The sequence below is a fragment of the Armigeres subalbatus genome, chromosome 1 (assembly GCF_024139115.2).
Source record: "Armigeres subalbatus isolate Guangzhou_Male chromosome 1, GZ_Asu_2, whole genome shotgun sequence".
Lineage (NCBI taxonomy): Eukaryota > Metazoa > Arthropoda > Insecta > Diptera > Culicidae > Armigeres > Armigeres subalbatus.
The window spans coordinates 89,089,028-89,114,848 of NC_085139.1; the positions used below are offsets into that span (position 1 = coordinate 89,089,028).

The following is a 25,821-nucleotide window of genomic DNA, read 5'->3' on the forward strand; positions in this document are numbered from 1 at the left end:
ATAAGATCGCGTTCCGACCATGGAAGGAAATGAAGGATGCCTACCCGAAACGAGTTGACCACTTCCTGAACGAATCCCATCGTAGTGCGTGGAATGATTCGCACCAGAGAGTTCAGCGAATCCGACTCGCGTGCGATGCCGGCGAACGTTTTCCATGCTCGTGTTTCCTGGAAAAGGAAAGAAATTGTAAACAAATTAGTTCAGAAATTGTCGCGCGGGACGGGCAAAGCTGGGAGAATCTTAAAAATTTAATATTAGGATGTAATGTAATTTGTAATGGGAATAATAACAAAACACACACAAACCCTGATATCATATTTGATCGAATAAGGTACTTAAGAATACCATTTTTATTTTCTTTGACCTAGAAGTTTATTCTAACTTTGTCTTCATCTGAATCTAAACTGTGACAAATCACCATGGTGGGGCCGAATTTAAATTCCTCCTAGTGGGGACCGAAATCCGCCCATCACTGGAATCCGTCCACCCCACGATAAATAACAAAACTTGATGGATTCGAATGCAATACATTTAATTGGCTTAGGTCAATATTATATATTCTTATGTTTGATGAAATTTTTTTCGACCATTGAAATGGAAAGTAGGCCTTTAAATTGAAATGACAAACATATTAAAAACAAATCACTCACTACACAACAGACACCACAATTCGGGTGCCGTTTTTCATAGTTTGATTAGTATCCTTTTGAAAGCGTATGTTTATCAAGTCCTACAGTGAAAAGTGTTCGATCAACGGAATTTCAGATACATGGACCTCTATTTAAGATAAGATATTATAAGATATTTTAATAAAAGTGTTTTGTAATTTTTATACAGTGCATTTGCTGCATCCCAAAAATGGAGCCCTTTTTTACAAGCGATTGCTGAGTGTGCGTTATTTGCATTCGAATTGTATTTGTTAGAGGCAAATACATAAGTGTTTGTGAGTAGGTACGGATTTTGGTGCCACACTACCAGACGGCTACCAGACTCAGCGAGAGTATCAATTATAACCAACCTTGCGTCTCCATTGAACTAAGTGATCGCGTAGAAAACTGTGAAGAGATTTAAGCGCTGTGAATCGACGAACCCTGTTGTAGTGGTGAACAAACATTAGATACGGGTAGATACTGTTCCCATTTACATCTGACGGTAACCAATTCAACACCAAATTTTCGCGACTTATCTGAATTTGTAAACAAAGATTCAAACGTCGATTAAATGTGATAGCACTCCCACTCCATCCCAAAACAACACCACCAACATGTAGCAGAAGTCTTCACATACGTATTGGTTTGCGTGGAAATGCTATCAGCTTCGTCAAATCAACGTTTGAATCCTTCAGACTGCGTTGTGCTCTTCTACTATGCGGTTGTCTGTTCTCTTTGCTGAATGAAGTCTCCTATAAGATCACGTTTCCACGCTCAGAAATGAGCATTACAAAAACAAATGGAAAGGGGCGTCTATGAATTCTCCACTTCCTTCTAAGAAACAAATTTTCAAGACCGTCCTGCCAAAGCCCGAAAAATAAAAGGAAGTTTGAGCCTAGTACGCAGTTCTCAAGGAAAAAGGTCAAGGAAAATTTGATCAAATTACCAAAGTAATTTTGACAATTCATAAAAGTAGTCCATAAAGTAGGCGAAAAAAATATGTTTTGTGCTGTCACTAAGGAGGTAGGTAATTGTAAATAATAGCTGCAACCTTTTTTTTTCTAAAAACAAACATCTCTTGTAGCAATGTTGGAGCAAATTCATTACGAGGACTTCTGAAGGAACACTGCTCCTCTGAAGTGAACGGATGTGTATTCCTCCTCGTTCGTATCAACGTTGATTGAGGAGCCTCTCTGGGATACTTGCCCTCCATGAATCCTGGATTAATATCTGGATAGTGAAAAAAAAGCATAAGTAACAAGCTGGATTGATTGGGCTAATAAATACCCTCAGCGCCCGTTGTATTGTCAGATGCTTTGTGTTCGACGTCAAGGATGTGGAGATTGTAAAGTTTTCGTTCGGCTTCCAATGCAATTCAACCATGTGTTCAGTAGACCTGTTCTTGTCCAGCTGAAGCCATATCCACGGCCCATGCGAGAACTTCCTTGGATCTAAAAAGCCAGCTCCGTAAATGGAAACCTCCGAGAGAGTGAACATGACTAACCTAGAGCGGCCACCTTCACTGGTTAATTAACGCTTTGCCGAGCTGTGTGTCCGACGGTTTCAAGCATGACATGTAGCGAATACGCCTCAGATCTTTTCTTATTCGCTGTAATTGATGGCACAATGGTTGAGTTTAACCGAGTATCCTAGCCGTTTCACTATTTTCTCATAAATGATTATTTCCGTACAACGTCAGCGGAAGAATACCTATCACTTTCTTCATATTATTAGCTTTTTGCTGCATCCCATTATGTCTAGCTGACAACGATTAAAAACCCGAATGAGTTACGTTCAGTTTCGGTTTCAGTTTTGCTCTCTGAACGTTGGACTCTTCACTGAATCACTGCCGATGTCCTCTTGATTTTTGCAGACAGGACGATACTTCTACTACATACTGTTTGCTCAAAATGCAACCCCAGATGCTTGAGTTTCGTTGCATCCAGTGCTTTTTATGTGAGCCATTAGCCTTGCGTTCTTGTTCGCGTCATTCAAGGGGCTAGGCCACAGAAGGGGTTTGAAAATTGATTCTTTCGTTTTAAATGATAAATTATAAACTGAAGTATTCGAGACAACTGGTTTTATATCCGAGAACACTTTCTTCGCAATATTTTGAGGTATAAAAACATGAATTCTATCGTTAGTCACGTTTTCCTGAAAACCGTGTTTTTCAGGTCGGCCGAAATTAATTCATAAGAAATCATTGAGCAGTAACCCTACTTTTTTCAGGAAAATAATTAGACCTTTGCGCCAATTGAAATTTTATCAGCTGCTGAGTGTTGATGAATCATTTTCAGCCAGCGGATGTGGCGTAGGGGTGTCATGCAGTTGAAGATCAGCGGCGTGGATCGGCGTGAACTTATTTAATGTCTTAGAAATTCTCCGGGAGCAACTCCAGAAGACTAACTAATAATCCCTCTGGAAGTTCCTCCAGGGTTTCGTTCAAAAATTGCTTCATGAATTCGTTCGGAGGACTCAAAGGACTTTTGGCTGGAAAAACTGGGAGAAATTCTGGAACAGTTTACCTGGGAATTTCTCGAACAATTTAATTAGGCGTTTGCGGGGTATTCTTGGAAAACAAAAATCCGAATTTCTGGAAAAAAAATCCTGGAGCAATTTCGGTTAGAACTCCCGGAAGGTGGGTTGAGAATTTCTTTGAGAAATTCATGAGGGAACTTTTGTAGGAACTTCCTGAGCGATTCCTATTGGAACTCACGAAAGAATTCCTGGCTGATCTTTCGGAGGAGTTCCTGAAGGAAGTTTCCAAGAAACTCTTGGAGGGAATTTTCCGAGGAGCTCCTAAGGGATTTTGGAAGAAATTTCGGATGATTTCCTAGAAGAACTTCTAGATGAATTCCTGCAAGAACTTTTGGAAGAAATTCTGAAGGAACTTTCCGAGGAATTCCAGGAAGTTGGTTAGTGGGTTTTGACTGTGACATTTGTAATTTTAATTTTTAGATAGGTTTTCGAAAACGTTGATGATGAATTAAAATGAAATGAAATGAAAACGTTGATGAAACGTTGATGATGAATTAAAATTGAACACGCAATTATCCTTGAAATTCTTCCGAAAGAATTCCTGGTTGATCTCGAGAAAGTCCTAGAGGAAATTTTAGAAGGGTTCTTGGAATATCTTCCGGAAAATGTCTAAAGGAAGTTCCGTACGAATTCTAGGAGTAACTTCTGGAGCAATTCCTGGAGCAACATTCTGAAGGATAACTTTTGAAACAATAACTGGTAGATTTCTTTGAGGAGTTCCTGAAGGATCTTGAGGAATTCTTGCCAGAACTTCAAAAAAAAACCCTAGGGGATCTTCCGCAGAAATTTCCAAAGAAACTTTCGAAGGAATTCTAGAAAAAACCTGTCAGGAGAAATTCTTGAAGGAACTTCCGGAAAAATTCTGTTGGAGCTCCCGGAGGAATTTCTAAAGGAACTTCCGGAGTATTTCTATATAATTATTATTCGTTTGCTATTGAAATACCTGAGCATGTTATGCCTCAAGTATTCTGCATATAAGTTTTTGGTATTATTTTTTGGTATTTTACCTATTATGCAAGGCTTTTTATTTTTTTAAAGTTTTTATTTCTGCAGCTCGGCAAAATTCCGCACAGCCGTGCGCCAGCAAAATAAAAATTCCGGCAAAAATAAAGTTAGTCAGCTGATTTTCGGTAAATATTTTGCTGATTTCCAGCAACTATGACAGATATCTCGACAAAAAACATGTTTGCTGGGGTGCTGGGGCACGGCTGTGCGAATCTCGGTAAAAGTTCTACATTTTGCTGAGATCCCGGTAAAACAAGTTATGTGTGTAGTTCATACCAATTTATGTTATCGAGGTTGTCGCTCCTGCTCGGGTTTAGTTTCTTTAGGAATTCCTCCGGAAGTCATTTGAAAATTCCTCCGGAAGTACTTTTAGGAATTCCTTCGGAAGTTACTTTAGGGATTCCTCGGGAAATTCCTTTAGGAATTTCTCCAAAAGTTCCTTAAAGAATTCCTCCAGAAACTCTTTCGGAAATTCCACCAGAATTCTTCAGGTATTTCCTCTTGGAGTTTCTCAGAAAGTTACTTCTGGAACTATTCCGGAAATTCGTTCATGAATTTCATCGGGAGTACCTCCAGGAATTCCTTCAAAAGTTCGTTCAAGAGTTTTTTCGGAAGTTCATCCAAGAATTTCTCCGGAAGCTCCTTCAGGAATTCACCAGAATTTCATTCAGGAGTACACCAGAATTTCATTCAGGAATTCCTCCGGAAGTTCCTCCAGGAATTCCTCCGGAAGCTCCTCCAGGAATTCCTCCGGAAGTTCCTCCAGGAATTCCTCCGGAAGTTCCTCCAGGAATTCCTCCGGAAGTTCCTCCAGGAATTCCTTCGGAATAATGGAGCAGCCTTCAGAGCACTTCCTGGTGGAATTTACGGAGGAATTTGTGGAAGCATTTCGGAAAATTTCTATTGCTTTAAATAAGCTCACGACGACCCACGCCGCCGCGCGCCTGCTGACGATTACCAACGGCGTGACGCCGCTGGCTGAAAATGATCTATCATGCCACCGCCGATAAATTTTCAATCGGCACACAGGTCTACTTCCTTCTTTCTTCTTCATTTTTCCTTCAGCATTCTTGCTTCTTCCTTCTGCATTCTTGCTTCTTCCTTTTCCTTCTTCCTTCTTACTCTTTCTTCTTTCTTCCTTCTTCCTTTTCTCCTTCATCCTGTATCTTTCTATTTCTTCTTCTTTCTTCCTTCTTTCTTCTTTCCTTCGTCCATATTCTTTCTTCCTTCTTCCTTCCTTATTTTTTTCCTTCTTCCTTCTTTTATTTTCTCCTTCTTACATTCTACTTCTTCTTCCTTCTTCTTTATTCCTTCTTCTGTTTTCCTTTTCTCTTCTTAGAAGAACGTCCCGAAGAATTCCTGGAAGATTTTGGTGAGGAATTCCTCCTGTACGAAAGAATTCTTGGAAAAGCTTCCGAGAAATTCCTGAAGGATCTTCTAATGAATTCCTGATAGAACTTCCCAAGCAACTCTTGGAGGAATTTCCCGAGCATTTCTTGGAGGAACTTTCCGAGTTATCCAAAAGAAATTTCTAGAGATACTTGCGGAGGAATTCCTGGAGAAACTTCTGAATCCATTCCTGGTCGATCTGCCTGAACGATTTTCGAAGGAAATCCTGAAGGAACTTTCTAAGAAACACTTATAGGAACGTCACGAGCAATTTCTCCTGATTTTCTAAGAAAATAACTGGAAGAATCTCAGGAGAAACTCTTGGGTGAAGCTCTGGAGAAAATTCAGGGTAAATTCGAACGAATTTCTGAGGAATTGGCATACGATACTCTACTGGCATTTCCAATTTTTGTGTGGATTTTCCTGCGGGAAATAACGGAGGAACTCACAAAGAAGATCTGAGGGGAAATTCAATTGCTATATAGAGTACCCAATCCCCACTACCTGACCTGTAAAGAGGTCGATAATGAACGGTTTGCTAGTTACTGCTACCGTGCCGCATGATGGCATTTCAGGTTCATAGGCGTCAATGACAGTACATGGGATCGCGACCGGACATTCACTGCCGAATTGCCAGAAACCATCTGCGATAGTACCGGCGAATTTATCTAGAAGTTGGGCAAGTGGTGTGGTTGAGTCAGTGTCTAACAGCAAGAAAGGCTCGGCTTACGCACGAGAAATTCGAGACTCTAAAACTTACGTCTATTGAAAATTATAGCAATGGAAGGGGCAAATCAAGACGACATCGGCTATGCAGGCGTTTAAAAACTTGAAAGGCCTTCAGGTGGACGATTTTCTTAAAATGCAATACGTCATATTCTCATTGGGAACGATAAGGCGTCAATATTTGCGATGGATATTCCAAACAACCAATAGTGGCAAATACTTGGACTTTGCATTATTTCTCATATATCGTATCTGGAGAGCAGTGCGTACAATCTGCATTACTTTCGACCATAATCGATCCAGCCGTTCTGGATCTCATCAGAAGAATTAGTCTTATCTTTAGTCGAACATTACACTTCAAGAACCTACTTGTGCACGTCTCGTTTTATTCAACCAGCTTTTATCACTGAACAAATTCCCATACTATTTAAATGTGTCTTAATTTGAGTTTGGCAGTTTCAGGGCAGCAGGGACTTTGTCCAAGGGCTTGACGATCCCTCCCAGGCCATCTGCGAGTTGTGGCGCCTGCCTAGGATGTGGTGGGGTTTGACAGTGGGCCCTGTTAAACCTCTATAAAAAGCTGCATGTATCCGCAAGTAGGCTCCGCCAAAGCGACCGTGTGCCGCTCAAAGCGCACAAGCCCAAGTCCTGGTGTTAGGTGGGACGCTAAACAGCCCTGACACGACGGCCCTCCGGCGAGACAGGAGGTTTGCGCAGGCCCAATAAGCCGCCTGGAAAACCAATAATTACGAACAATATAAGAGATAATGCGACTCGATATAATCGGCAAAGACCTAGGCGACGAATAAAGGATCACGATTGGAAGCTTGGAACATGGAACTGCAAGTCGCTAGGTTTCGCAGGTTGCGACAGGATGATCTACGATGAATTACATCCCCGCAACTTCGACGTCGTGGCGCTGCAGGAGATTTGCTGGACAGGACAGAAAGTGTGGAAAAGCGGGCATCGGGCGGCTACCTTCTACCAAAGCTGTGGCACCACCAACGAGCTGGGAACCGGCTTCATAGTGCTGGGAAAGATGCGCCAACGCGTGATTGGGTGGCAGCCAATCAACGCAAGGATGTGCAAGCTGAGGATTAAAGGCCGTTTCTTCAACTATAGCATCATCAACGTGCACTGCCCACACGAAGGGAGACCCGACGACGAGAAAGAAGCGTTCTACGCACAGCTGGAGCAGACATACGATGGATGCCCACTGCGGGACGTCAAAATCGTCATCGGTGACATGAACGCACAGGTAGGAAGGAGGAAATGTATAGACCGGTCATCGGACCGGATAGTCTGCACACCGTATCGAATGACAACGGCCAACGATGCATAAACTTCGCAGCCTCCCGCGGAATGGTAGTCCGAAGCACCTTCTTTCCCCGCAAAAATATCCACAAGGCCACATGGAGATCACCTAACCAAGAAACGGAAAACCAAATCGCCCACGCACTATGGGGGATCCCCATACAAGCGAGCGGTCAAAAATAAAATTGGACTTTTAAAGTGATTTTCCACTTAGTTTTAGCTGTGTATGGTCGAAATAGCATGAATATACAATTTCAACCCCCCTTTGGGGATCGTCTATGAATTACGTAATTATTTTTTCATAGGTTCGATTAACGTGACAAAGCAAACCTATTTGGGAAGTTGAAATTTCGTGCGTTTTCTTAAGGAGAAGGAAGGGGCTGTACAAAACTAAGTTCAGCAATTTATGGACATTATGGCGGCGATCATGTTAAATGACATTAATTTCATGACATTCCGTGATATTTTTTGTTCTCACTCTCATGCCTCACAATTTGTATTTAGAACAATTTGTTTGACAAAGTACTAGGATCTGAAGGATCATAAAGCATTAAATGTTAATCAAATAATCAGAATTGAAAATAACTTTTGAAAAAGGGTATTAGCAAATTAGAAATCGCAATCCCATGACATTTTACGTGTACAAGTTATTCAAAAATGAGATTAATATATTCTCAAAAATGTGGACATTCATTGTGGAATGTAAGAATGCTCCATTCTTCCGAAAAGCAAAATTCTTTTAATTTAAATAACAACACTATTTGAATTACTTTTGATTTGTTTTCATGATTTCTACAAGTTATATACAGCATCATTCTTTTTCTGTGTCAAGGTTTAAGTCTTCAATGATATTTTCTTCAATTCCATCAACGATGGAAGATGAGATAAATTCATCTAAAGTATTAGAAGATAAAGAACTTTTGAAAATCTTCAAATATTACAAAATTACGCATGGCATAAGAATAACTAAGTGAAAAATTTTTTTCCAACGTCTCCTCGTTATCCAAATCGAGCTTAAAATGGATCTGATTCATGTAAGGCACGAAGGAAAATGTCAACATTTGCCTCTCTTGATCATTTTCTTGCATTATGAGTTCTAAATTTCTTCAACTGTTTATATTGACTTTCCGCTGGTTGTTCAGCCAGTGAACCTCAAAGTGTAGATGAGTGAATAAATATTTCCCTACCATTAGCCAGACATTCATGAACACTAGCAGGAATTTCATACGCTCCGTTCTAACTAAGATATTGTTCGTCTTTACTTTTGCAATAAACATGTCGGGAATTATTGATTCCAGGAGATTTATAAATATTTACATATTATGAAATCTCATATTTAGTTCTCCATCAGTAGCTAATGAATAGCTCAGAAAATTAGGTTTAGAGAATGACTCAAACCACTCAAGCCCCAAACGCATTTCAGCGGAATGGCGACGGAAACGGTAAAATTTGACAGGAAATATATGAGCGAACTGTTAAATCCTTCCGTTACCGTTGTGCTGCATTGCATTGGGGGTTTTATTCATTTACTCCTTTGAAAAGTTAATTAAATGAGCTCAAATGGTTATAAATAAAGTCGAAGTTATTACCAATAAATGTATTTTGACCATACCCTTTGAGCGCATAGTTCAGTCTGACCCATTTTCAATAGGAAACGATGGGACTAGATTTCCCGTCGAATGAAACTTGTTGCGAGAAAATCGGACACAAATAAGTGTCTAAATGGCGATTGCGTTCTTTTGCGCACATACATACAGACGCGCATGCACACACATACAGACATCACCTCAATTCTTCGCGCTGAGTTAGTTGATATATACCACTAGGGGTCTCCGGGCCTTCTATCAAACATTCGTTTTTGGAATGAGCATTAACCTTGGAGTACGAGAGAGGCAAAACACGGTAAAAAACCCATGAAAAAAAATCAGAGTGACTTAACTCTGTTAATTGCAAATACTGGAAAGACATTCTTTCGGGCCACTTTAGTCGAAGCTTTGTCCTTGATGTGTACCATAACAGAACCTGGGGACTCCTGAGGAAAAAAGTTCTTCACTATCAAAGTTGAAAATAGCGTCGTTTTTGGAAAAATATTGCTTCCGCATTTTTTCAATTTTTTTCACAGTGTAACCATTAGTTTTTGCACACCATTTAAAAGCTTATACAATAACCTTTGTAATGATGTATTAACATTGAAGAAAAAACATTTAAAAAATATTTCAATAAATAGTTGAAAATAAAATATTTTTTCAGAAAATTTGCTAACTTTTTACCCATTTCTGACTTTTGCCACCTTATATCTTTGGAACTAGTGCACCTAGAGACTTCAAATTCAGAATTTCTCTTAATTAGAGTATTGACAATGGAGAGAAAATATTTTAAAATAATTCGGAAGACATGACATTTTCGATTAATGACCGCCTGAAATCCTATAGTGCCACGTTCTTATCGATGGTAAATTCTTCTCCGACATCACGAACTTCCGCATTTACCGCAGTGCGAATATTGAATCCGACCACTACCTCGTTGCAGTATGCCTGCGCTCAAAACTCTCGACGGTGTACAACACGCGTCGAAGTCGGACGCCGCGGCTTAATATTGGGCGGCTACAAGACGGTAGGCTAGCCCAAGAATACGCGCAGCAGCTGGAAGTGGCACTTCCAACGGAAGAGCAGCTAGGCGCAGCGTCTCTTGAAGATGGCTGGAGAGATATTCGATCCGCCATTGGTAGCACCGCAACCGCTGCACTTGGCACGGTGCCCCGGATCGGAGAAACGACTGGTATGACGGCGAATGTGAGCAGTTAGTAGTAGAGAAGAATGCAGCATGGGCGAGATTGCTGCAACACCGCACGAGGGCGAATGAGGCACGATATAAACAGGCGCGGAACAGATAAAACTCGATTTTCCGGAGGAAAAAGTGTCAGCAGGAAGATCGAGACCGTGAAGAGACGGAGCAACTGTACCGCACTAATAACACACGAAAGTTCTATGAGAAGTTGAACCGTTCACGTAAGGGCCACGTGCCACAGCCTGATATGTGCAAGGACATAAACGGGAACCTTCTTACGAACGAGCGTGAGGTGATCCAAAGGTGGCAGCAGCACTACGAAGAGCACCTGAATGGCGATGTGGCAGACGAAGATGGCGGTATGGTGATGGACCTAGGGGAACGCGCGCAGGACATAATTCTACCGGCCCCGGATCTCCAGGAAATCCAGGAGGAGATTGGCCGGCTGAAGAACAACAAAGCCCCTGGGGTTGACCAACTACCAGGAGAGCTATTTAAACACGGTGGTGAGGCACTGGCTAGAGCGCTGCACTGGGTCATTACCAAGATTTGGGAGGAGGAAGTTTTGCCGCAGGAGTGGATGGAAGGTGTCGTGTGTCCCATCTACAAAAGGGCGATAAGCTGGATTGTAGCAACTACCGCGCAATCACATTGCTGAACGCCGCCTACAAGGTACTCTCCCAAATTTTATGCCGTCGACTAGCACCAATTGCAAGGGAGTTCGTGGGGCAGTACCAGGCGGGTTTTATGGGCGAACGCTCCACCACGGACCAGGTGTTCGCCATTCGCCAAGTACTGCAGAAGTGCCGCGAATACAACGTGCCCACACATCATCTATTCATCGACTTCAAAGCCGCATATGATACAATCGATCGGGACCAGCTATGGCAGCTAATGCACGAAAACGGATTTCCGGATAAACTGACACGGTTGATCAAAGCGACGATGGATCGGGTGATGTGCGTAGTTCGAGTTTCAGGGCACTCTCGAGCCCCTTCGAAACCCGCAGAGGGTTACGGCAAGGTGATGGTCTTTCGTGTCTGCTATTCAACATCGCTTTGGAAGGGGTAATACGAAGAGCAGGGATTAACACGAGTGGCACAATTTTCAATAAGTCCGTCCAGCTATTTGGCTTCGCCGACGACATAGATATTATGGCACGTAACTTTGAGAAGATGGAGGAAGCCTACATCAGACTGAAGAGGGAAGCCAAGCGGATCGGACTAGTCATCAACACGTCGAAGACGAAGTACATGATAGGAAGAGGTTCAAGAGAAGACAATGTGAGCCACCCACCGCGAGTTGGCATCGGTGGTGATGAAATCGAGGTGGTAGAAGAATTTGTGTACTTGGGCTCACTGGTGACTGCCGAAAATGATACCAGCAGAGAAATTCGGAGGCGCATAGTGGCTGGAAATCGTGCATACTTTGGACTCCGCAAGACGCTTCGATCGAATAGAGTTCGCCGCCGTACCAAACTGACCATCTACAAAACGCTCATTAGACCGGTAGTCCTCTACGGACACGAGACCTGGACGATGCTCGTGGAGGACCAACGCGCACTCGGAGTTTTCGAGAGGAAAGTGCTGCGTACCATCTATGGTGGGGTGCAGATGGCGGACGGTACATGGAGGAGGCGAATGAACCACGAGTTGCATCAGCTGTTGGGAGAACCATCCATCGTTCACACCGCGAAAATCGGACGACTGTGGTGGGCCGGGCACGTAGCCAGAATGTCGGACAATAACCCGGTGAAAATGGTTCTCGACAACGATCCGACGGGCACAAGAAGGCGAGGTGCGCAGCGGGCAAGGTGGATCGATCAGGTGGAAGATGACTTGCGGACCTTCCGTAGACTGCGTGGCTGGCGACGTGTTGCCATGGACCGAGCCGAATGGAGAAGACTCTTACATACCGCACAGGCCACTTCGGCCTTAGTCTGAAATAATAATAATAATAATAATTTGAGTTTGGTCATCTTTGTTCTCGATGATGTTTATTCTAATTTGTATAACATCGTGATTTTGAAATATGTATTGTTCATGGAAGATTACTTGATAGAATCTGAGAATAGCTACGTTTTAGGCCTTCCTCCTCGAAGAACTGAAAATTATAAATAATCACGTTGATAAGAAATTAAAATAAAGATATCGGTAATGTCACGATTGCGATGGACAGTTTATGAATCCGTCAAGACTTGTCGATACACAAGTGTCCGTAGAGGTTAATCGATGCAAACGGATTTCGAGGAAAACTACGGATTGGCCAGCGGTTAGAGACCGAGATTTCATGAAAGTGCGACTTGAATTTCAGCGCCTGGAATGACGAAGAATGCAGAGTGATAATCATTGGAAAGAGTGTGAGCGAATAACTTGTCCAATAGCAATATATCCAAACGGCAACCAGTCAAGAGCTTGCAGAAGTTAATCCACGTCGAATATAATATTAACTTTTAGGTGTGGTCACGAACCCTATGAAGCAGTTCAAAATACGTATAAGGTACACCGGGGCAAGTTGAAATGCGGGGTAAGTTGAAACGGAAGCTGTAATTCGTATAGGAAAAGACCGAATGCTCTGATAATTTTTTTCAACAAACTACTCACATAAACGCACCTTCTGACTGCCATTCCCGAAAGATTGCAGCTTTCAAAGGCAATCCCTGCCATTGTTTATTTTTCGCCCTTTGCAAAATCCAAAACAACTATTTGACGTGCCAATGAAACAGGTCTCAAAACAATGTTTGGAAGAGTTTTTTCATCAAATTTTTACGGTAGGTAATCATGCAATGTTGAATAAGCATAATGATTATGAAAAATCGATGAAAGAACCGTTTAAATTTTTATATTTTGGTTGTTTGATATTGCTCTGCATGTTCAACTCATCGGGGCAAATAGAAATGCGTGGTGCGGGGCAAGTTGAAACAACAATTCAAAACGTCACCCTTGCAATTAAAAGTATTTTTTTCCAGAATTCAGCATGGTTTCAAAAAACATACATTCGAAAAACACAAATTTATAAAAAATATACAAAGTTCTGAACATAAATTTAATAAATTCCCGCCCATTCCGTCTTGAATGCAACCCTTTTACAATCTCCACTAGATTGAAAAGGGGTTATGTTTAAACTGCACTGACTCTCAGAAAAATAAAACATAGAGTTTAAACATTTCGTTAACTCCACCTTTCACTTTCCCAGCTGCCTTTTTTCCAATCGAAGAGTTTATGAGAGATATGATGGCTGGTTAGTTAATGTGCATTTGTGAAGAAACCACAATCGAATTTATCAACTGCGCAATATACAAGTTAACCAAATAATGAAGCATCCTGAATAAAATCCGAGTCGTCACCAGTAGGAGGAATTCAGCGTAGTGCGTTCTCCAGAATTTGGTCTCTGAAAATACGCTTGTGGCTTTGTTGCACACTGCCCTTATTCGCATAAGAGTCCCATGTCATTTTCGCCGACTTGAGTAATTTGCAGTTGAATTTATCAAACTTGTTTTACATGGAGAAATACAAAAAAAAAATTGGAAAAAAATTGGTATCTTTCCAAAAAATTGACATAATATTCTTTATCCGTATTTATTGCTGTGGGACAATTAAATGGACCATAAGTTTATTTTTTTGTGTAAAAGAGTACCTATCAAAATCTGGAATCTGATTTTTCTCTCTCTCTCTCTCTCTTCTCTTCGTTGGCATTACATCCCTCACTGGGACATTGCCGCCTCGCAGCTTAGTGTTCATTAAGCACTTCCACAGTTATTAACTGCGAGGTTTCTAAGCCAAGTTACCATTTCTGCATTCGTATATCATGAGGCTAACACGATGATACTTTTATGCCCAGGGAAGTCGATACAATTTCCAAGCCGAAAATTGCCTAGACCGGCACCGGGAATCGAACCCAGCCACCCTCAGCATGGTCTTGCTTTGTAGCCGCGCATCTTACCGCACGGCTAAGGAGGGTCCCAAAGGTTTTATGCGAGTAAATATCAAGACGAGACAACAAAAGTGGGATTTGTTTTCAAATTTCTAGAACAAAGTCTACTGTTTCAGCAGTTTTTCTTAAACAGGAGACAATTTTCAGCTAATTTCTGAAAGAAAATTAAAATCGTCAAAAACTTACATGGGACTCTTATGCAAATCCTGGCAGTTTTATAGTCATCTTTACAACCTCGTGCTTCTTGAGTGTCACTGAGTACATACATTTTGTTATTAATACGGCAAAATTAGATTACGTCTGAATATAACACAGTGTTTCAACTTGCCCCGGTTCGCGGGGCAAGTTGAAACGATGCATATAAAAAAATATTTTAAATATAAAAAATATTTTTTAAAAAGTTTGTTAAGGTTGCTTATTTTTTATGTATAATATTTGGCCCGAACTAGCAAACACCGCAAATGGATTCAAAATATACCAAACAGTGATTTTTTTACAGCACTTCGAATATCAACTTTCAAAAAACCGTTTCAACTTGCCCCGGTGTACCTTACTTTGTGATGCAGCAGCAAAGGAGGACTAATACTTCTCTGATAGTAACATTCAACTCCGAATGTATATTCGATGGATTGGGCCACATTTAGAGCAACGTGCTCGTCATATTCAGCACAGTTTCTGAAAAATTAAACCTAGAGAAGCATTTGATGGGCTTTACTTAAATTTAATTGTTTCCAATGTTTACCTGTTTGATGACATTTTGCTAAATTGCTGAATGAGTGAGCACAACAAATGTTTTTTTTCACCTACTTTTTTCACTTTGTTCATTACTTGTCAAAATTATTTTGATAATTACCTATATCGGGTTTTCCTTGAGCACTTTCCTTTAGAACTGCATACTAATTAAATAAAGTTTTCTCTTGAACAGGAATAATTGTCAGAGGCAAATACATAAGTGTTTGGGAATAGGTGCGCATTTTGGTGCCACACTACCAGACGGCTACCAGACTCAGCGAGAGTATCAATTATTACCAACCTTGCGTCTCCATTGAACTAAGTGATCGCGTAGAAAACTGTGAAGAGATTTAAGCGCTGTGAATCGACGAACCCTGTTGTAGTGGTGAACAAACATTAGGTCCCTAGCAGCACACATGTTTCACTGAAGTTACTGCAACTCATATGTAACCAGAATGAGTCACAATCAAGTTGCTGCAACTATTTTAGGATAACTTGTGCTGCTCGGGATACGGGTAGATACTGTTCCCATTTTTATCTGACGGTAATCAATTCAACACCAAATTTTCAAAACGACTTATCTGAATTTGTAAACAAAGATTCAAACGCCGATTAAAGGTTCCCCCATACCTAAGCGATTTCATCGCCGCGACGGCGACAACTAGTCGCTGCGATTCTATCGTTGGGTCGCTGCAAGCAATTTGGTATTTACGCTTACCGTCGACAGAATCGCTTACCGACGACAGAATCGCTGTCGCCAAGCGATAGAATCGCGTCGCAACTGTCGCATCGTGTGTGTTTGGGGGAACCTTAAATGTGATAGCACTCCCACTCCCTCTCAAAACAACACCACCAACAGGTAGCAGAAGTCTTCACATACGTATTGGTTTGCGTGGAAGTGCTATCAGTTTCGTCAAATCAACTTTTGAATCTTTCAGACCGCGTTGTGCTCTTCTACTATCCGGTTGTCTGTTCTCCTTGCTGAAGGAAGCCTCTTAGAAGATCACGTTTCGCAGGCCTGGGGGAAATTTCCAAAACCCTACTCAGTGCCGTAAGTGCCAAAAGTGGGGTCACGGAACTAAACATTGCCACATGGATGCTAAATGCATGATTTGTGATGGAACCTCTCACGCCAAGAACGCCTGCCATGTGAGAGAAGATTTCAATAAATTTAAATGTGCTAATTCTGGTGGCAATCATAAATCCAATTTTTGGGAATGCCTTTCACGCAAAAAAGTTTTGAATTCCCGTGCAAAATTGATGACGGGAAATTCTAATAGGATCCCAGATTCGCCGGGTAAAATATTACAAACGCTCAAAATCCGCTATCATTTGCCGGGCGAGCAATTCATGCCCACCACAATCAAATTTTGCTCCTACATCTCACCGGCTAGCAAACAGTTTGTCGAATTCAAATTTTTCAAACGTGTCTACCGCTGCAGGCAGGCAAAATTTCGTTTCTGAAAATTTACCGGAAATGAACGATTTTCATATCCATTCTTCAACGGAAAATAACGTTCGTTCTGACGACTCAGGTAGCATGTCTGCTTCCGATTTTGATTTTCTAACTGAACAATTGCATCACATGATTGATGCAATGTTCAAAGCGAATACCAAAACTGAAGCTATTCTGGTTGGTACCAAATTTACTCAAAAAATTGCTATTGGACTTCGTTTTAATAGATCCAAAGAATAAAAAAAATGGAATGCCCGCTCTTTAAAGGATTAGGAAGATGAATTATTCAACTTCCTAGCAGTTCATAATGTGCACATTGCCATTATATCTGAAACTTATATAAAACCTGGACTCTTGATCAAAAGAGATCCAAATTATTTTACCTTCCGAAATGATCGTTTTGACAGCGCCTGTGGTGGGGTCACCATTGTCATTAATAGACGTATCAAACATAAATTATATGATGACTATATTAATACGGAAGCTAATACAGAGGTGTGTCCGTTTGAGGAGCCACTGACGAACTGCTCACGATCGCATATTTGTAACGATTGCATTTATGTGTGTTTTATTTAAATTCTGTTTAGTCTGATTTTATCTTTAATCTGATATCTTAAATATCTGCGGTAAGCTAACAGTAATTGAACTTAGTGGGGACGGCTGAGAGACCAAATCAAAAACAACAAAACTATAAATTATTATTACGTCGATATATGCTATCATGGGCAGTGAATGCATCTCCCGCTCTTGAAAATGCGAGACAAAGGCAGGTGGCCTTCTTTGGAAATATTTCAACCTTGTCCTTCACTTCACTCCTCACCGATTTTCCTCCGACCCACTACCAAGTTGAAGGCCCTTATGTGATGACAAGACTTAGGTTGCATAACGACATTTGCATTTTCAACCCAACAAAAGATTATGCAGGTATCTTTTGAGCAACGATCGCAAGCTCGAAAATAAGCTTCGTGTATTATGCTTGATTTTGCTTTTTGATGTACCAACCATCCACTATACGGCTGCTTTGCCGCAATTTATTATTATCTGTATATGAAAACAAGCAGAGAAGCAGTATATAGCAAACCTAGTCGTTTCTTCGATTGATATGTTGATAAAGTTCTGGTACATTGACTCCCAAATTATGGGTCACTTACTAATATGATAAATGTTCATTTGAACGACATGCACAATGATGTAATTAATTACATTGTGTTGGGTAAGCATGAATATTTGTATATAAATATCAGTCCCCAAATCCAAGTCACGACACTGACAGAAAAAAAAAACTCGGAAACCGTTTATATCCGATATGTTCAGAAGCATTTGTCTTCAAGTAAGGATCTCTCTACCTGCATAAGTCGTAGTGATCCTATTCTTATAAATTCTGGATCTAAAACTTTCTATTCATAGATGATAGGCAAATAGTTACTTCTACACAGGTGGAGATAATGAAATTAAGGAAGGGGGATTGTTAATTTGGTTCTAGAACCCAAAATATCCTCTGCACATCCTATGTTGTATTTAAATAGGGGTATTTTTCTGGACTGGAAGAAAAGTTTAAATAAAATACGAGAAAGATTAACATGCATGCGAATTGGGAACGCTTGAACTTACGTTCCAGTCTACTGAAGGGGCATCTATCGCTTTTCAGATGGAACAATCTAACATTCACCAACTGACATATTCTAATTTCTGCTGAGCAATGCAATGCTTTTCCTATTTAATTAGGTTCAACTCCGTGAAAACTCTATGTAGGTATCTACATTGTGGGGACCTAAAACCAACAAGTTGATTATAAACTTGCCAAAGCTGTCGGTTCCCCTTGATGTTACAATGTCAATGCCACATCGATAGTATTAATAAGTACTTAAACAAACGGTGGGCCCGACCTCGATCTCCGCTCTATGCAGCTTGTCAGCTTTTAAAAAACATAATGCCTCTTTCAATTTGACAAATTGTTCACACATATATTTCTAACGATATTAAGTTCGACAATGACAGACTAACTTATCACATTTCCTCATCTACAGTTGCTCGGGCTCGGAACCACTTTTGACATTCTACGCACGCGACTATTTACGTAGACCCCAAGACACTTTGATCATTACCTACTGTTGCTATAATGAATGCGCTTGTGCGTGCTTGCCGGCATCGCGGTGCGTTAGGATGTCTTTTTTTCCAGTTTTACATATTTGTATAGGATTGCTCAAGTTCTGTGCTCAGGTGGTTTGGTGCCCAACGGATGCAGATTAGAGGGCGAGTTGGTCAACCATGGTTCAGCTTCAGACGCTGGTTGGTATTTTATGACCTCCGCTGCAGTCGGCAAATCATATGATTTTGTAACTTTACCTATATGGGAAAATACAGAGCGGAATTCCTATACATTATAGATACGAAACTCTCGTGGACAGTTTGAGTGACACTTGTTGTATTATTTCATGCCTCTCCTCTGGATGAGCCAGTCTATAGGGCTGCAAGTCTCTCTAATGAAGATAAAAAAAAACTTTATGCCAACCCACCCGAAAAGCAGGTTTCTAACTTGACAGGCATCTCAATTTAGTGTTTGATCAAGCATTTAGGAAAATACACTGAATTTTTTGTATGTTATATTATCAAGTTTCATCTAGCACTATGCCTAGGGAGAAAAAATATATCTTCGTTGAAGGTCCTCTTGCAGACAGAATACAGATAAGGTCTGTAGAGTTTAGATGGTGGTGTTTGGGCAGTGTTCAAATGGGTTTTTATCGGTGTTTGTAGTCCAGACAGAATTTTCAAAATGTCGTTTGGTTTTGGAGTGATCATATAGCCTATAGGAGCTTTTGGAGACCCATGGTGTCATATACCAATCGACTCAGCTCGACGAATTGAGGTGATGACTGTATGTGTGTATGTATGTGTGTGAGTATGTTTGTGTGTTTGGAAAAATATTTTCGTAATAAAACCCAATTTTTTACCTTCGAACTATTGACAAACAGAGCCGCGACGATGTTATATACCAATCGACCCAGCTCGGTGAACTAGGCGTATGTGGGTAAGTATGTGTTACATTTTGAGATCTTTATTCCTTACTTGTTGAAATTCACATAGGGTATATGATCCCATCTCCATCTCAACTCCATATTCATCTCATTATGTGTTCGCCGAACTTCAGGACTAGTTTGAATAATGTTTCCAATGCTTACATCAATGGATATTTACTAAAGCTAAATTTTAATGATAAATCAAGCATTCACTTCAAAGGAATGACATTTTTATTTCAAACGAATCATACGCTTCACTTATAGATAAGTCGCAATATGGAACACAAAATTATTGGGGAGCTGTCCGAAGAGTCCATACCACAAACTTAGAAATTATGTTTTATTTTTTTTATTTCTTTATTTCTTAGTTTTTAGGCACTCTGTGTTACTTAACCGCTACTGTGCCGAGATCTACTGTGGTGTTCTGCTGTGCAGAATCCACACAGAATCTATTTTTAGATTTCCATTATCATTATTGTTGTCGTTGCCAGTCCATCTAATCGTGAGTCCATTGTGTCCGTTTGTCCATGTCGTGCATCCAATGATCGTTGCATTATTGTTCGGTTGCCGTTTTTATCCGGGTACGTTGGAGGAATGCCTCCGAGAAGAACAAGTTGTCAGTCGTCATCAGGCAGCCATGACGATAGGCGCGTCTCCCAATACGCCACCGCATGGGCTGCACATCCGCCGACTGACGAGAGTTTGGTGGAGGGGCTGGGAATCGAACCCATGACCATTCGCTTATAAAGCGAACGTATAGCCAACTACGCTACCGCAGGCTTCGGAATTCTCACTCATATGAATAAAAACCTGCGATTAATCTATTTAGCGGAGTGTGATTTTTCATGGTCCCCCTGTGAGGAAGTATTCTCACACAACATTTTTATCCGGATAGAATTGGCGGGTGATAAATCTAATCCACAAATTTTCCTTCTCGTCGCCTCATCAGATAAATTTTACAAGCATATTTACAAAAATTTAGGACCGCAACGGGATTCGAACCCAAAACAATTTTAAAATGTTCAAAACGACCACTAAAACCACACCACCACATGAATTGATTGAAAGCAAAGGGAAAAACTGCTGTATTGAACCTTTTGCTTATCGTGGCGCATCTTCAGATTCAATCAGTTTGGAGTGGCAAAGTAAGCAGCATTTGATTTTCGCGAAACATGGGAAGAAGGATAACAATTGTTTGCACCATTGCTTGCCCCGGAGTTTATCGCACTGTAATTTATCCGGATAAAATGGATGGTGAAGAGATCTATTGTCGCGTGAGAGAGTGAGAAATCCGAACCCTGACGCTACGGGACCCCCCAAATTATGTTTTAGTATGGCATAATTTGCTTCCATGTGTCGACATCGAGTCATAGAGTATCGACTATATGTTCGTCCTAGAGTTTGTAAGTGCACGTTTGATCGTGTTTCGTGGACGCAGAACATTCGCACGATCGACGAAATGTTTCGTTCTGCTTTGTGTGGGTGATAAAATTGATTAAAAAGTACAAACTTCAATGGGCATTTAATTGTGCTTCCTTTCGGATGCAGAACGATCGCACAATCATCGAAATATTTAGTTCTTCTTCGTTCATTCATTTATTTAGTTTACATCTAAACAGATAACACTGAATCAACAATTTGACGCCACAATACACAGCTCGAGGCCGCATCTCTCCATCCTCGAATGCGCTCCACGCTCGCCAGGTCGTTTTGCACCTGGTCTGCCCACCTTGCTCGCTGTGCTCCACGCCGTCTCGTACATTCAGGACCGGAAGCGAACACCATCTTTGCAGGGTTTCTGTCCGGCATTCTTGCAACATGTTCTCCCCATCGTACCCTTCCGGCTTTAGCTACCTTCTGAATACTGGGTTCGCCGTAGAGCTGGGCGAGCTCGTGGTTCATTCTTCGCCACCACACACACCGTCTTCTTGCACGCCGCCAAAGATGGTCCTAGCATTGTCCATGTTTCATGTCCGTAGAGGACTACTGGTCTTATTAGCGTATTGTACATAACATATTTGGTTCGGTGGCGAATCTTTTTTGACCGCAGTTTCTTCTGGAGCCCGTAGTAGGACTGACTTCCATAGATGATGCGTCTTCCTATTTCACGACTAACATTGTTATCAGCCGTTAGCAAGGTGCCAAGGTAGACGAATCCCTCGACCACCTCGAAGGTATTCCCTGTCTATCGTAATACTGCTTCCCAGGCGGGCCCTGTCGCGCTCGGTTCCGCCCACAAGCATGTCTTCTTCTTATTGGCATTTCATCCCCACACTGGGACAGAGCCGCCTCGCAGCTTAGTGTTCATTAAGCACTTCCACAGTTATTAACTGCGAGGTTTCTAAGCCAAGCTACCATTTTTGTATTCGTATATCATGAGGCTAACACGATGATACTTTTATGCCCAGGGAAGTCGAGACAATTTCCAATCCGAAAATTGCCTAGACCGGCACCGGGAATCGAACCCAGCCACCCTCAGCATGGTCTTGCTTTGTAGCTGCGCGTCTTACCGCACGGCTAAGGAGGGCCCACAAGCATGTACTTTGTCTTTGAAGCATTCACCACCAGTCCAACTTTTGTTGCTTCACGCTTCAGGCGGGTGTACTACAGTTCTGCCACCTTTGCAAATGTTCAACAATGTCCATGTCATCCGCGAAACAAATAAATAGACTGAATCTGTTGAAAATCGTACCCCGGCTGTTACACCCGGCTCTTCGCATGACACCTTCTAGCGCAATGTTGAACAGGCACGAAAGACCATCCCCTTGTCTTAGTCCTCGGCGCATCACTTTCTAGGCGGCATTAAGGATGGTGATCGCTCGAAAGTTCTTACACTATAGCTTGTCGCCTTTCTTGTAGATGGGTAATATAACCCCTTCCTTCCACTGCTCCGGTAGCTGTTCAGTTTCCCAGATTCTGACTATCAGTTTGTGCAGGCAAGTGGCTAACTTTCTCGGGCCCATCTTGATGAGCTCAGCTCCGATACCATCCTTACCAGCTGCTTTATTGGTCTTTAGCTATTGGATGGCATCCTTAACTTCCCTCAAGGCGGGGGCTGGTTGGCTTCCATCGTCCGCTGAACTGACGTAGTCATCTCCTCCACTGCCTTGACTTTCACTGCCTGTACTGCTTAAATTATATTAAAATTAAATTAAAGATTAAAATTTTCATGCTTATGCAGTGAACTGGTGCTCTCTAAAGTATAAATAGCGTGCTAATGTGAAACAAGTGTAAAATCTTAAATCTATAGTACGGTTAGTTGTAGAAAATAGTACGGAGTGATTTTATTGTAAACTATTGAATCTTTTGTTAGCATAGTGATTGCAACAATAGCACATCTAAGAAAGTCCACCTTCAATAGGTGTGAATTATAAGAAGAAAAGGTAAATTGTTTGTTGAAGATAGATGGAAAGAGTGGTGTGAAACACGGTATGGAGAGACAATTTGTGACAATTCGGTGTAAAAATTGCTGCAATACAGGCCCGAGTCTGCTTCCGGGTCTTTTCTTCTCTTTTCTTTTCGAGTCCTCGGGTAAGACCCGATGGATATTATACTCCGCAGTACCATCCATCAAGCCGGAAGAAAGCCAATGGCGTGTATAGTGCCAGTTCGGAGGTAAGGCAAGGTGCATCCGGGACTGAAATCGATCGACAACCGCCAATCCAAGTTGCCATCGCGCCCACCTGCTCGTGGATTCGCACACCTCGATATACATCGCTGAGGCAACCGCCGTCACCATCCGCCATCGCGCCAATTAGTATCGCAGGCCCTCCCAAACGAAGATCCTTTGGCGACCGCCGACACCAGCCGCCAATTAAGGTCGCAGGCCGACGAAAAGGCAACCGCCCACTTCAATTCCCGGCCACTATCACGCGGATTGGATCGCAGCCGAGCAATCGGTCATCTCCAGCGGCCGCCACCACGGTGAATTTTCGTGTCTATCCATCGCCACCAAGACAACCACGAATCTCCGAGACGGTCCGAAACACTCCCGGTTCCCCATCGGAAACATCCAAGCCCAACAGCCGCATGATCGCGCCGGCTCGTGACCTGAAATCCTCGCATACCGCTGGAGGTCCCTTCTCCGTCATCGCCGCCACCAATGCTAGCCAACGAGATCATCGCCGCCGGTCACCATCTGCAGTAAAAAGCGCAAGTACACCATTGTCTCTCCATTGAAAATGTCCAAGGGGCGAATAAATTAATAATGTTAAGATGAAAACTGGTGGTCAGGTCATTTAAGAGCTGCGCTCTCTCATTGCATATGCATTGCTTGTTCCGTTTCCGTACCTGAAAGGGGTATTCAAGCCTTGGTCTTGGTAGTCCACTTTGCGAAGACACCTTTTCCTCGATTTTAGTCCACCTTGGTCAAGAGAACCGGCTGGCGACTTCTCCGCAAGGTTTTCAACTTTCATTGCTTCTGCTAAAGGTAAGTGAAGAGTGGGGCAGTTGGTAAAACGGTGTTATATAATTTAACGACCCGGTGCTCGACAATTTTCCACACAAAATTATTTCTGAGCAGCCGAGAGGCTTACAGATGCCTGTTTGATTGTATGTAAGCGATTGATCGTGTTTATTAGTGTTTATATTAATGTTTGAATAGCACTGACGGTTACATTACTTATCAGTATGAATCCAGACCCAACGACACCTACCCATCAACAAAAGTTAATTCCTGTGATTTTTGTGGAGACGCAGAGATAAACACGGTCTCTAAAAGCAGAAATCACCTGTTAATGTTCCTCCCCAGTTCTGAACTGACTGTAAGGACGTAGCCGACGTGTTATCGATCTTCGTGATCTTTGAGTAATAAGGCTGGCTTGCAGGGACTGATACCCTCTAAATGGAGGATCATTTCCCCTTGATTTCCGGTGGACAATGGAACGGTTTCCCTTAGAGTCCCTTGCTGGTACTCGGACTATGATCAGCCGCCCCTAACATGGAGTACAGACGCTAATGTGAGCCGTTCCTAACATGGAGGAGTGACACTCGGTAAGATTTACACTTTCGGAGAGGAGCACGTTAAGTTACTGAAGGCCTCTACGCATGGTCGCCTTCCATGCACTCTCTTTTTCTCACTATCAACTTCGAAACTTTTTGTTCTAATTTTGAAATAAGACATTCGTTCACTTTGGAATAATCTTGGAAAGCGAACGATTTGAGATTCGTCTCCAGTTTCTCAGGGTCATGTCCTCCTTTTTCGTCTCGTCTCATAACGCCGACCCAATTACGCCACACCTTCATTGCTACTTAAAGCTGGTGTCTCTGACCATCTGGTGTTTGATTGGAAGACCACGGCTTATCACGTCCTGCTCTACTGCAGTCGCTAAAGTATTCAAAAATCTACACATAGAGACGGTAAAACTTCCATTCACAAACAATTTACGCATTACACTACATTTACACGAATTTCTAGGAAACATTCATTGCATAACATGACCAACACTTCCAGTGAAGGATCAATTGAGGAAATTTTAGACAAATTATTATCGAAACAAAGATCATCTAGGGTTACTGCTCCTAGACTTCGTCTCATAGCTCCGATATTCATCTCATGAAAAACAAAGCAATGATAAGATTTGATTTGTTTTTTTTTTTTTTTTGTGATATTCTCCAGCAGTGAGCACGTATGTGCGCAAAAATAGGCGGCAAATTTATTGCTGTATTTCTTTGTCTCGCGATGAGATGAATATTTGTTCAGTGAGCGGGAAAACGGAACCTACATTATGTGGTAAATAAAAGATCATTTATACGAATTCATTAAAGTATGAAACTTTGGACGTACATAACTCGATTTTGATTTCCGCTGCATAAATTTAACAGTACAGTAGCTCTAATGTGCTCGAATGAGCGCAAATTATCTAAATCCGATGTTATCTTCTAAAAGTACAAGCCAAATGTGAACTGTGGCAAAACCACTGAATGCAACCTTTTACCTAACTGCCAATTATCACGAATAGTCGTATTCACACGTAAGTCACAGGCTAGCTAAAAACAGATCCACAGATAATTAGATGAGACATGGACCAGGGTCGTCGTGCCATACGTTTCGCATTCATGACACCCCTGCATATGGGGTTTCGTTTACAAATGCACTGTTTGTAATGTGCCCACCGCAAATTCAAAGCGACGAAGGTGCTAATAGGTTTTCAAGTTTATTCCTCCGCGGCGAATGTTACCGTTATTGGCGGAACGGGCGGGGGTGATGTGTCAATTTGACCGGAGTCAGTGTCAGACTAGATATGCCTGCGCGCGTTATTAGGATCACGCAAGT

The 25,821-nt window shown here is 41.8% G+C and overlaps 1 protein-coding gene across 3 annotated transcripts in view; it reads right to left on the reverse strand.

Annotated features, from left to right (window-relative positions):
* LOC134228067 (juvenile hormone esterase) overlaps positions 1-25,821 on the reverse strand; it is a 121,750-nt gene that overhangs the window by 47,513 nt on the left and 48,416 nt on the right. For all 3 annotated transcript variants that reach the window (XM_062709853.1, XM_062709859.1, XM_062709844.1), the window contains exon 3: positions 45-167. In XM_062709853.1, the coding sequence (XP_062565837.1) occupies positions 45-167 (123 nt within the window). The remainder of the gene's footprint in view (positions 1-44; positions 168-25,821) is intronic.